The sequence below is a fragment of the Tympanuchus pallidicinctus genome, unplaced genomic scaffold (genome assembly GCF_026119805.1).
Source record: "Tympanuchus pallidicinctus isolate F22 unplaced genomic scaffold, pur_lepc_1.0 scaffold17, whole genome shotgun sequence".
NCBI classification, from domain to species: domain Eukaryota; kingdom Metazoa; phylum Chordata; class Aves; order Galliformes; family Phasianidae; genus Tympanuchus; species Tympanuchus pallidicinctus.
Window position 1 is genome coordinate 12,948,069 of NW_026294690.1, and position 12,225 is coordinate 12,960,293.

The 12,225-nt window shown below is 42.4% G+C and overlaps 1 protein-coding gene across 7 annotated transcripts in view; it reads right to left on the minus strand.

Annotated features, from left to right (window-relative positions):
• CADPS (calcium dependent secretion activator) overlaps positions 1-12,225 on the minus strand; it is a 174,355-nt gene that overhangs the window by 69,789 nt on the left and 92,341 nt on the right. For all 7 annotated transcript variants that reach the window (XM_052678451.1, XM_052678448.1, XM_052678447.1 and 4 more), the window contains exon 12: positions 4,142-4,278. In XM_052678451.1, the coding sequence (XP_052534411.1) occupies positions 4,142-4,278 (137 nt within the window). The remainder of the gene's footprint in view (positions 1-4,141; positions 4,279-12,225) is intronic.

The following is a 12,225-nucleotide window of genomic DNA, read 5'->3' on the forward strand; positions in this document are numbered from 1 at the left end:
GACGCAGCTCTGGAATGCATCAAGCTGCAAAATCTTTCATCGTTTAATTGAAAAGTTCCTGCAGCGGGCGGGAGAGTAGTTGAGGCAGAGCACTGCCCCTATAGGCAACTTCTTTGCCACCCCATCTGTTACCCCAAATGCTACATCTTAGAAACAACACTGCTGTGAAAGATTAAAATATATTTTCTACCACTCAGATGACACCAAATCTTTTCTAGATGCCAAAATAGCTGCTTTGAAAAGAGTTGAAGAAATATCAATTAAGAGCTCAAAGACATAGAGAAGGATTTGCTCATCCTTATTGGGCCAACTCCAAAACAGATTGAGAAAAGAATTAAAATAATGAGGCGAAAATGATAGATATAGGGAGTAGCTACAATTCTGGGATCACTGGAAGTGCACATTTCAAAATGAAGATACAGAACAATGCAGATGGGACAGCACTCTGGAAGGCTATTTTTTGGGAGGGGTATATTTGCTTTCACTGCTTTTTACTGATATTTTTGTTTGCTTTTTGGTTAAAGGCTTTGTGCTTGATTCTGGATGTCTTTATGTTGCCTGCTTGTAACATCCTCGGACCATCTCCTCACCTTGCCTCTTTTCTTTTAAGTCTTTGGTAATTAGGTATGGGAAAAATACCATAACTGCTCTGAAATAAGTGTGTGGATTTGGTTACCAGGGTAGAAATGCAGTTTAAATTGCTACATTCACCCAATATATAGAAAGGACTTGATCCTTCCTACAGGGTGAAATCTTAGCACCACTGACATCAATGGGACGGATGGCACTAATTTCCCTGGAGCTGGGTATCAAATCCATAGTTTGGGGTGAAGGAAGCTTGACCTGCTGTGTTCCACACTGCTCCCCTGCACCAGAGCATGAGAAGTACTAGCACTGAGACAGGAGAGATGGGGCAAATCCTCAAGATTGCTCCCCTGGTGCAACACAGGGAAGCCTGAGCAGAAGCTCATAAGTTCGGTAATGAGCCTCAAACCTTGAATCTCATGAGAGCACACAAGAAGCCATGGGAGAATCCAGACCAAGGAAGACCAGAAGGTTTCCCTTCGTATGGCAGAGATATGAAATAAAAAAAACAAAACAAAACAAACAAGAACTGAACGGAGGTACAAAGGGGCAGCAAGTGCTGCTCCTCACAGCCTCAGAAAGAAAATAATCTAAGGTCTGATGAAAGGCTGTATTCAGATAAACTCCCCACATCTTCAAGCAGATCCTGGCTGTTGATGAAGATTCGCCTGGCACAACCAACTGTCACCCCACCAGTCTGGCAAACACAACTGGTAGTGACACACCGGATATTTCACCCGGCATGGCTAGGTGTAGCTCAGTTTGGTCTCCCAGATGTCTTCAGCGGCACTGAGAAAGGCAAGTGGGCACTGGAAGAAGGCTGTAGAGCATAGAGAGCTCAATGACTGTGACTGAGAAGCTGAATGGCACTGAGATCATGCCATGCATCCCTGGCACCACTGGGGAGTGCAGCAAGAGCTTCTGAGCTGGACCTGTCAGTTTTGGTGAAACACCGGAAAATTTTCAAAATGGTGGAGTGCAGTTTCTGTGAAAATCAGGAGTTTTGAGGGAAAATTTTCACTTGTCAGCACTTGCATTTTCTCATTTACCATGGAGAAAAAAAATGGATAATTTCATTTTGGAGGCTTGCTTTATGGGCCTTTTCACTTGACCCCTTTACACATTATCGCTACTAGGCTGGGCATTCTGGAAGATCACATCTTGCTATAAGCTGGGTGTTTTGATGTGAATTCCACGAATCCTGACACAACTGCTGCAGCAGGGATCCAGCTGCACGAGCTGAATGCTGGTAGTAGGTTGGGAAGTCTTTGGAAGAGTAGAAAGGCAGGCTCAGAAATAGTGTAAGCGTCCATGAAGACAGGAATGAAGTTCCACGCTGTGTGGGGTTGATATAAGGCCGGAAGAGTTACATACTCTTTTCCTATCAGAAAGTCCAGGAAGAGCTGTGAAAGCAATTGTGCATTCAGCTTGTGGTCGATGGGCAAGAGCCTCAGTAAGCAATGCCGACAATGCTCTTCCCCTTTCCCAGCACAGTGCTCTCTGCCAGCAAACATCACTTCTGCCATAGCTGAGATTAGTCAGACAGCCTGTTTGTTTTCATAGGGATGCCTGGCTCAGCCAGTGAGTGGGCTCGCATTAACATTGTTTAACCTGGTTCCATGGAAGGGAGGCAAAGCTGAGCTATTCTCTGTGTCAGGGTAAGCCACTGTGTCTGGGTAAGTCTTCCATGGTACCTCCAAGTTGGCATTGGAAAATAAGATGTAGGACAAGGCAAAACTCTTTGGGACTTGCACGTGAACATCCTGTAGGAAGAACAATTGCTCAGCAGCACACAGAGCAGACAGAGCAGGCTTACCAAAGGCTCACAGCTCCTATAGGCAAGCCAGCACAATGGGATCATCAACTTCCCACAAACACCTCAAGAGCAATGAAAGCTCCATGCGGTTGAACTCAAATTTTGAGGCCAGACTGATTCAACTTCACAATCAGGACAAAATCATATTAAAATAAAGAAGCATGTGAAATCCAAGTGTAGGTGAACGCAGCCCATTATTCTCTTCTTCACAACATTCAGTAACGGGTGATTTGAAAGAAGATCATTAATTGGTGATGCTTTGCTCTGAAGAGGCACAAGTCTTGGTGCTGAAGGGGACGCCATCACTCCAGCAGCTTCTACCAAGAGACCTAAACATCTCAATAACAAGCAGATGTACGGCTGGTGGGTGTCTTGAAGAGAAACATTATTAATAATTTTCAGCGATGGCTTTGTGACTATCCTTCAGCCATGAATTTAATTAAAAGGCTGCAGATTCTTCACTGGGCCCGAGGCTGCACAGAGACAAACCAGCTGCAAGCCAACCTGTCAGACATGCATGGATGGGGATGGTCTTCCTAGAGCCATGCGTGGGGAGCAGAAGCTGCATGCCAAATCTACTGCCTGTTGTAGCAAAGGCCTTGATGGAGCTGGTGAGAAACCCGCTGCAGGTCAGACAGTTCTCCCACCAAACCTACTCACACCACTTGGGAAACTGGAGCCTTTCCCCAACCCATCCTTACCTCAGGGGACGTCCACAACTGCACCTCCTATCCCTGCCTATCATTAGGAAGGTGATACTCAGCTGTGTTCCCAGTTTGTTGCTTTTAAAAGAATGCCATTCAACAGTGCCAGATCCATGGACTGCACAGCTGGCAAAAGATGGAGACTGTCAGAGTGGTTCTTTTGCAGGAGAAGCCAGCAATGAGACCCCAGTGTGGAGACTTGTGTGCAGCATGAGGAGGGCAGCAGGTGAGGGTCTCTTCACACCTTTCAGGACAGGTCCTGCATTTCAGGCCTCATCTGCACCCTCTAGAGAGGCTTCATCCTGTTGTTTTCTCAAAAACTAAGAGCCTCTTTACTCCCACTCATCAAATCACTAGAAATTCATTGTTCAGGTTGTACTGCTAAAAGTTATTTGTCATTTAAACTCTCAATAAGAGCCACCAAGCACTGCACCCAGCCAAAAATAACAAGCAGTCATGGAGCATCTCCGTGCCACTGCCATACAGGCAATGTTATACAGCAGTGGCCTGAGAGCTGCAATCTTTACTAATGGAACAAACATAATGGGCATGCAACTACATGAGCAAGGGCTGACTGCAGGATCCATCTAGTCCCACCTGTTACCTGCTTGGGATCCCTGCTCATACCGAGACACAGAGCTGGGCAACAGTTATTCCTGGTGTGACTCCATTGACATGGGAGGTGGTACCAGACCGTCATCCTTCCCCTGTTCTTTCATCCATAACACTTGGAAGGCAGTGTGGGAGGCTGCAAAACACTGCTTCTGCTTTCTACTGCACATCCCCACACAGGAGTCTTTGCAGGAAGAAACATTTTAAACATTGCAAACAGAAATGATAAAGACAGTGCTACTGGAGAAGAACAGCAGTCAGTTCACTGGAGGTAGCCTCTCAAAAGAAAATACCTCTGGCCCAAATTCAAACCTGGTGCAAACAGAAGTGAATCTTCCAGCAATGGGGGATTAGCCCCCAGTCGCACTAGCTTTGATTTTGCTGGTTGGTTTTTATATCACTAGAGACCAAAGAATATACTTGCCAGACAAGAATAGGAATCATTAAGTCTGTGGTCCAAAGTGAGGCGCTGAACCATCTCAAAGAGTGAAGCGTGGTCAAAGTTACAGGGATTGGAAGAGATAAATTCATCCATGCCATGCTTTTGAGCTCTATCTGCATCTGTTCATTTATACATATAGAGAAAGACATCATTTAGAGAGATATAACATATTTTAGTTGACAAAAACAACAGAAAAATATACAGTATGAAGCATGAAAGCTAAATATCTCCTCTTCCCTACATTGCCATTAACTTTTCTGTTTGCAGGCTACACAGTACACTCTTCACCTCCCATTGTCAACTTGCATCATTTATGGACAATATTATTGCACTGTCAATGGCTCATTATAGTGCATTTATTCTGTACTTAAAAACAGAACACAAACCCAATAACTTACTCTGTATCTTACAATAGGCTATGAATTAACAGAGTTTTGGCTCAGATAAGTAAATTAGCTCCTATTTAGTTAGTTGCGGTTAATTATAATAGATTCTGCCATTCTAATGAAGTTATAGCTGTAGCATTTTTCTCTACATTTACTAGGTTTTCTAGGTATCAAACCAGTTACGTTGCTCTTTATTCAAATGCCAACGTTTGTCTCCCCATGGCAATTTTTTGCTAATGGCAACGTTAAATGCTACCTCAAAGAAATAAAAAGATGCTCTTTTAAACACTGCTAATAAGTTAAATTGATGTGTAGTTTGTTAGCACTGAGAAAGTAACCTGATAGTGTGCTGGAGCTGCCAGTCATCCTGACAGGGACAGAATTCCCTCTGCTCGGATCCTGAGCTGCCATTTTGGGGTGAATTAACAGTCTCACCATACTCACACTTCTCTGCTTCGGTGACGTTTATGGGCAGTAACTATGGGCTAATTAATTAAACTCAACGTAGTTAACTCAAAGTACACTGGTTGAAATGAAGCCACTGATCCAGCCTGGGTGCGGCCAGCCGGGACCCTGCTGGGAGCAGTCTTTGTTCCACCACTGACCGGGGAATTAAAAGACACCTTTCACTCGGTTTTGTCTGTGCTCAGCTTCCTACTATATGGGTTCTTGCCAAATCCTCGACAAATAGAACGGGATTTAAATCCTTCCCCTGTTTATAGCCTCCTAAGGGAACTGGGTGGCCTTGAAACAATGTGGCTGAAAGGACACAAAAATGCAGTTTTCCGCAGTAGTACTGTAAGGTAACTGTATCTGTTTCAAAACAAAATTGCTCTTTACCAGAAGAAACAAAAATCCTTAATTAAAAAGAAAAAAAAAGAAATTAAAAGGAGCTTTAAATGGTAATGAGATAGTATTTTTTATGTATGTTTTATTTAACTATTTATATTAATCTGTGAAGGATGGCATGCATTCCTAACTGCCTCGCTCATGTCTGTGCTCTCAGATATTGCTGATCATTGGAAGCAATCTTTGCATTTTCTGTATAGTCTGTCGTTAGCTATATACAAACCATATAAATAACATCACCCACTGGAAAGAAATCAGACAAATTAAAACATGTAACATTTCAATTAGCTGCTAGCAATACTTAATTCAGCAGTAGCTGGCAGTTTTCCTCACTAAAACCCTGCTGAATAAATGCTGATTTCAATGGCATCCTCCCTCTCCCCTATTTTTTTTTTTTACAGCCAGTTCCATGCTTTTTCTGGTCCATTCCTCTATTCCATCCCATGCATGAATCCTGCCTGCCTCCCCTTTGCCTCTCCCTGCTCCCAAGCCTCCTCTCTGCCTCTGGCAGCTCTGTGCATTCAGTGCAGAGGAAGCAGCACTGAGGTGGCAGCACCAGGGCTGGGCTCTGAGGACAGGGACAATCTCCTCAGCCAGAGCATCACCGCCATGGCAAAGCCAGTCTCCAGCTTTCTGCCCCATCATCTGTCCCTTTGGGCCAAGATCCATCTGACAGAGCTCACTCCCAAAGAGTTCCCCCCGTGCTGGTTTTGACCTATCTCTAGAGCCCACAAAATGCTCTAGCAGATATCATCAGACTATTTTTAATGGATTGTTGCTCTCCCGGGTTCCTCGGAGTTGACTGCAAGCTGACAAATTGGCTGGAGGCCTTAATTTGCCAGCTTCACTCAGAGATTTTATTACTTTTCAATTAGGAGCCCTGATACACTGTCAATCCTCTTGCTCTGCAAGCAAGGCTCTGAGATCTGAGTAAATCAGCTGGAAATGTGAAGAGTCCCCTAGCCCTTTAGCTGGTGAACTTTCCTGAGCAGAGGTGAGAGAAAGCATGTTGGAAATTAATTTTTTTACTCCAAACTAATCAAGTTTCTACCACTTTGTGTTCTCTGAGCAATTTCTTGGCAATTGCTGAGCACTGGCATGGCACTTGAATGGCTCATGACCATCCATGCTCAAGGGCAATTGTACCTGTGTTTATCAATTCTCCTTGTGCACAATACTGCATTGGGCACCTGCTGGACACCATTCCCCCAAATCTCCCTAGCTCAGAACAACCACTGGAGAAGGAGGAACTGAGCATGGCACTGTATGAGCTTGCATGACCAAGATGCACTTCAAGGAAGTATGAGCATGAGTTGTGCTCGCTCGGTGATTCAAAGCATGGTTCTCTGACATGGAAAGGAAGATGAGCAGCTCTCCATGCATCAGCCCAGTGCTGCAGGTCCCTCACCCCAAGTCCCCAGGTGCTGGGCTGGACGTGCACCAACCACAGGGCTGCAGCAGGTGTGGTGGAACAGGAGATGTCTGGAGGATGGTCAGACACACACGGAGTTCATTAAAATGCCACATCTGTACTGCTCTAGAGGCTTAAAAGTCTTAAGAATAGGACTTAAACAGGTTTCAATAGGACCAGGAGCAGGTTTCAAAGGACAACTATACTTTAAACTCAGCTCCCTTTAATTATTAGAAAATAAATGTGCAATCTGCAATTTTCATTTTGATTTCTCCAGGGGACGAAATTTAAAATGAAATTTAGGAATCAAACTTTACCAAAAGCATTAAATCCCTAGAAAACACAAAAAGGAGGGATCTAAATATATTGTTCCTCCACTACACAGAGCTGAACTGTCGACATCTGCCTACAAAGTTATACATATAGTCCACCCTTGCTCAAAATGCCTTACAGAGTTTAAATGAGATTTTTAACAAAATGGGAATGGCTAATATTTGTACCCAAACTGTACAGCTAATTTGTAAGTGCTTTAAATTAATTGTTTCACTCAAATACGGCTGCTTTTTTGACCCTACTCTGTTATTCCAATCAAAAAAGAAAGGAGAAACCAAAGAAAGAAAGTTATACGATGCTCCAGTAACTTACAATCCCTTTCCAAGGTGCTGTGCCAAGCTAGCTGGTGCTCCTTTGTTCAGCTCCCAGACAAAATGTTGCTGCAGGCCCACAGAAGTTATCTTACATATTTAGACAAGCTGCACACAAGTGCAGCTGAAAGGTGTTTGATGGTGGTCTCAGAGGGGAGGCTGCGAGGAGAGGTAAATTGGCAGCACAGCCTCACAGACCTTTCTTCTTCCAAACTACAGACCCCAGCTTTTGTGTTACACTTGGGAGCTTACATTATTGTCTCCTCTTAACTACTGCCTTTTTCATAGTGCCCATCTTTATCCAGTTTGCATCTTACACCGAGTCCATTAACTAGCCCTCCGCCAAACACACACTCTGAGCAAGCGTTTGAAATCAGAGCCGCCGGGATTTGCCAGCGCTGGGAACACAAAGATTTGAACAACAGCAGTAATGAAAAACAAAGGACTGTCCCACCATTTTGCTCTGCGAGGGCTCTCTTCCTCTTTATCTAAATGTTGCTTAAAAAGGAAGAGACAAAATAGTTAAATCTCTCACTCCTGGCTTTTTGTTTTTCTATATATGCATCTCACTGCCCTCTGCATTTCTTTGGCTGCAGTGATAATTTTGGCAGATTTTGCTCTGAGAGGAGTGAAGTTAATAACGGGGGACAAGCTCCATAAAAGAATTCTTGTTATAAAAGGCTGCAGGTAGCCATTTTATTGTAAGAATTTTTTACTTGGGATTTCTTTCTTTTCATTAATGAATGACTTCTAGTACCAAAGGCAACTTAAAAATCCAGTAAATTTAAAACACGTTTGTTGGTTAAAAAAAAAAAAGACAAAAAACAAAACAAAACAACAACCAAAGAACTGTAAATTAAAAGGTGACTTTGTATCTTACTCATCTGGAAAATGTGTGCTTGTCATATCTGCTTGACATTACAAGAATGAAGATGTGGTTTGGACAGTAACAAACAATGACACTAGTCAACCTCATCAGGAGACATGAAATAAAGGAATGACAATGATTGATGGCAGCTATTCATTTACAGATACGTCTGGAAAAGTCTTCACTGGCACAGCCGGGCAAGTGGGAGAAGTTCTCTGGGCTCGGGGGCTCAAGAGCAAAGAGGTGCTCCTATGAGCTGCCAGAGCATGGGCTGCAACTTGGGATGGATGTGAACGGAGCAAGGGGTTTCCTTAGCCATTACCGGTGTTCTGGGGGAAAATCCACATGCTGGGCTTAAAAACACCCGGGTGCTGGTGAGGAGGCAGCTGCTGGCAGCCAGGCCACGACTTACCCATCCCCTCTCAGCAGCACCACAGCACGGCCACTCCCAAAGAGCTCTCGCATGCCGCGCTGCCTGCAGTCTCCCTGAGCTCGCCTCCTCCTCTCATCTTATCCTGTCTTACAAGATAGCCTGGTGTTTAATCAGCTGTTTAGTCTTCTGTTTTATGGCATCTTGCTGCAAACAAATTCTCTCCTGCTTGAGTTACGATTTTAAGAAACAATTAAGAATGCTCCTGTAAATCACCATACGCACTGTGCGCTGAATTGAAACCTACGTTACCTGCTGCTTGGTAGTTAAGTAAATGGGAATTTGTACCATGCACTGACATAACTCCTTGAGCACTAACTTAAGGATACGTTTTTAGAAGAGCTATTTATAATGCAAAACAATGCTTCACAGTGTTTTTATAACTATTTAAAAATATTTTGAATTAGATGACTATGGAACCCTGTGAATTTATATTTTATCAGTTAGAGCCTCATGCTTCTTAAAGCATGTAAAAGTGATTTACAGGTTATTTTTAAATTCGTGCAAGTTACGTGAGAACTGAATTAACATTTTGATTCTGCATTCCTGCAATGAAGCATCTGCAAGTTGACAATACAGAAGACACAGCAGCGTTCCCATGATATCTCTATCTATCTAACAAAAATAAAGCAATTAAAGCACAAAACTAATAAAATAATCTAATAGGATAGCAATGCATTGTAGTGCAAATACATGTAATGTTGCCAGACCCAAGTTCATTCATTCATTCACTCTTTCTTTCTTTCTTTCAAAGTGGCAAAAATCTGTATTTCCGTCAAATTGAACTTTTAGCAATAAAGTCTGGTAAGAATCCTCTTTGGAAATCCAAACATTTAGAAAAGAAAAAAGAAAGAAAAAAGAAAGTGTCTGCTGAGAAGGAATTCTGCCTGCTACCCAGGGGTATAGTTAACACACACGCACATACTCACACACAGAAAAGAAGAAGAAAAAGAAACAAAAGGAGAAAGGAGAAAAAAAGGAGTCTTGCTGGATGGCCAGGAGGGATGACACCGCCTGTTCCTTCTCATAATTGCATTCAGATACTCCGGATACATATTTGCCAGCTCTCATGACCCACTGATGCTATTCCCTCCTAAGGAAAGCAGGCACTCACCAGGTATTAGAGAAGCAAGCTTTTGGCACCAGTAGAAGATTTGTACAGTGCGTACTCAAGCCTGAACAAAGATTAAGGAGAAGCTCTTTTACAGCACAACTTCGTGCTTTTATCTTTTCCAGAGCAGGCGTTAAAGTCGGAAAAGGTAACGACTGAGGACAAATTAACAATTCCTCTGGCTTATCCTTCAGCAATGGTTGGGTGGCTGAGACCCCCACTAACATATTTGGTTACGATAATTTAGGGGATGCAGCAGCCCCTCTGCGTCTGACACATTTAAGTCAGAGCGGGTTGGGGTCCTTGCCAAAATAATCCCCCGTCGTGTTGGCGTGGAACTACCAAACCTGGAGGATCGGGCTCGTGCGTGGAGGTGGAGGGGTGGGTTTTGGCTTCTTGGAGTCCTGCACCTCGTCTAGAGCTCGCCGGGCTCCTGCCCTACCTTTCTAGGCTCTGAGCAGTCCGTGGTTAGCCCCGCATGCTGGTGCGCTGCACCAAGCTCGGCATCGGAACGGAAAGAAAGGATATTGTCAGAGTGCAAAATGATCTGTTTTCAGGCAGTAAGCAGTCAACTAGATGTAGATTCCATGAAACAAAAGAAGGTATTATTTACAGTTTTATTGTGATGTTAATTAATATTTACATCTTGGAATGAAAAATAGAGATGTTAATGATTGGCTTTACTAAGAGGATCACTTGATGCCAATGTGAAAGCCAGGGAGAGAAGGCAATTATGCAAACATCACATGCATCCTAATTTCAGTATGGAAATTTACATTTCAAACCTAAATTCAGGAAAATAACATGGAAAGTTTGTACTACAAAATCTAAACATGAGAAAGATTTAAGAGAAAAAAAAAGCACATTGCATACGTCAGATAATCTAGTCTGATTATCTGAGCTGTGCTAGCTACAGGGAAGCACTTACCCTTGAGTCCAGCTAGAAGTTAGCAGGGTAAGAAGGAACAAACCAGAATAACATAAAGACTAGCAACAAGGCTCAGGAAAGCAGACAGGAGCCCTAACCTAGCAGCTAAATATTTGGGTTCAAGCAAAGAACGAAAAAGAAACTTAAAAGAAAACCAAATCAACCAAAAAAAAACAACACTTACAGCTGAAAATTTTTTATGAAGCTCAACAAACCTAGCTACGGATCATGGGGGAACAAATCATTACAAATTCTCAAAACAACCAACTCTTTGCATATGGCGTGATTAACAGTCATTAAATATAAACAGACATTAGAAATGAAATATAAGCACAAGTGATATGTAAGACAATTACTGACCAATCTTTCATGTTGAAAAGAAAAGGGGTCTGAAAAAAAAAATGAACGCTGAGCATGTTTGGGAATTTTGTTCAATGCATCACTAACACAGAATGAACAAAGATTGGTGCTTTCAGACAAGTGACCACTTTTATGAAGCTTAAATATTACCAAAAGGTATAATATGTATTGGCAGCATTATTGACTACAATACTGTGCATGATTTCAACATTAAACAAGAACAGTTTTGTTTTCTTTCTTTTGTAATGCAACTACTGGAGAAAAGCACAGCTTTGCGGTAATGGATTTTTTCTTTTAAATTATAGCAAAATAAAAAAAAGCAAAACTTTTCACTCTAAAGGGCATTGTTCACCCGCATAAAAGAGACTGTAGAGTCATACAAAAATTAATGAATAGCAGGATCTATTTTTTCAGTACTTAAAATGCAAATAAAATTTATTCCACCCTTGTTTGGAGCTGTCTGTTTGCTTCCAAGTCAAGTTCTGCTATCGAATGGTGGATGAGAATTTAAGTAGTGCTCTAAGTTTATATTTACTCACTTAAATGAGGTGGGAACCAAACGAATTCACTATTGCTCCCAAGTTTTCCCAACAGCAAAATGTGTTCCTTCCAGGCTTCTGCTTAACAGACAGCTCCAGCACAGGAGAGGAGGGCTGGATTTTCTCTGCATGTGCATGCATGTGCGTGTGCCATTTTGGACTGCTACAACATGAACGCTACAACAACAGTTACTCATCAAACTGCTTAACATTTACTTCTTTGCAAATCCTTCATTTACCATAGCTTTAATAAACACAAAAACATGACAGGTATAAAGATAAACGTACAAGAATAAAATGTCTCGCAAAAGTCCTTACCTTTCTGCAGGCCAAAAAATAAAAAACAAACCAAAAACAACCGATAACAAACCAAGACCCTTTTAAAAATGCAGTACTTGATACGACTGAATTTAAAGACTGAAGGAGCTGAGGTATGTATCTGTGCATTTCAGACTCGTGTAAGCCATCGTGTATGGCATGCATGACTCACTTCTGCCTCTCATTATTAAACTGCTGCACCCATTGACAATTCAAACGAGC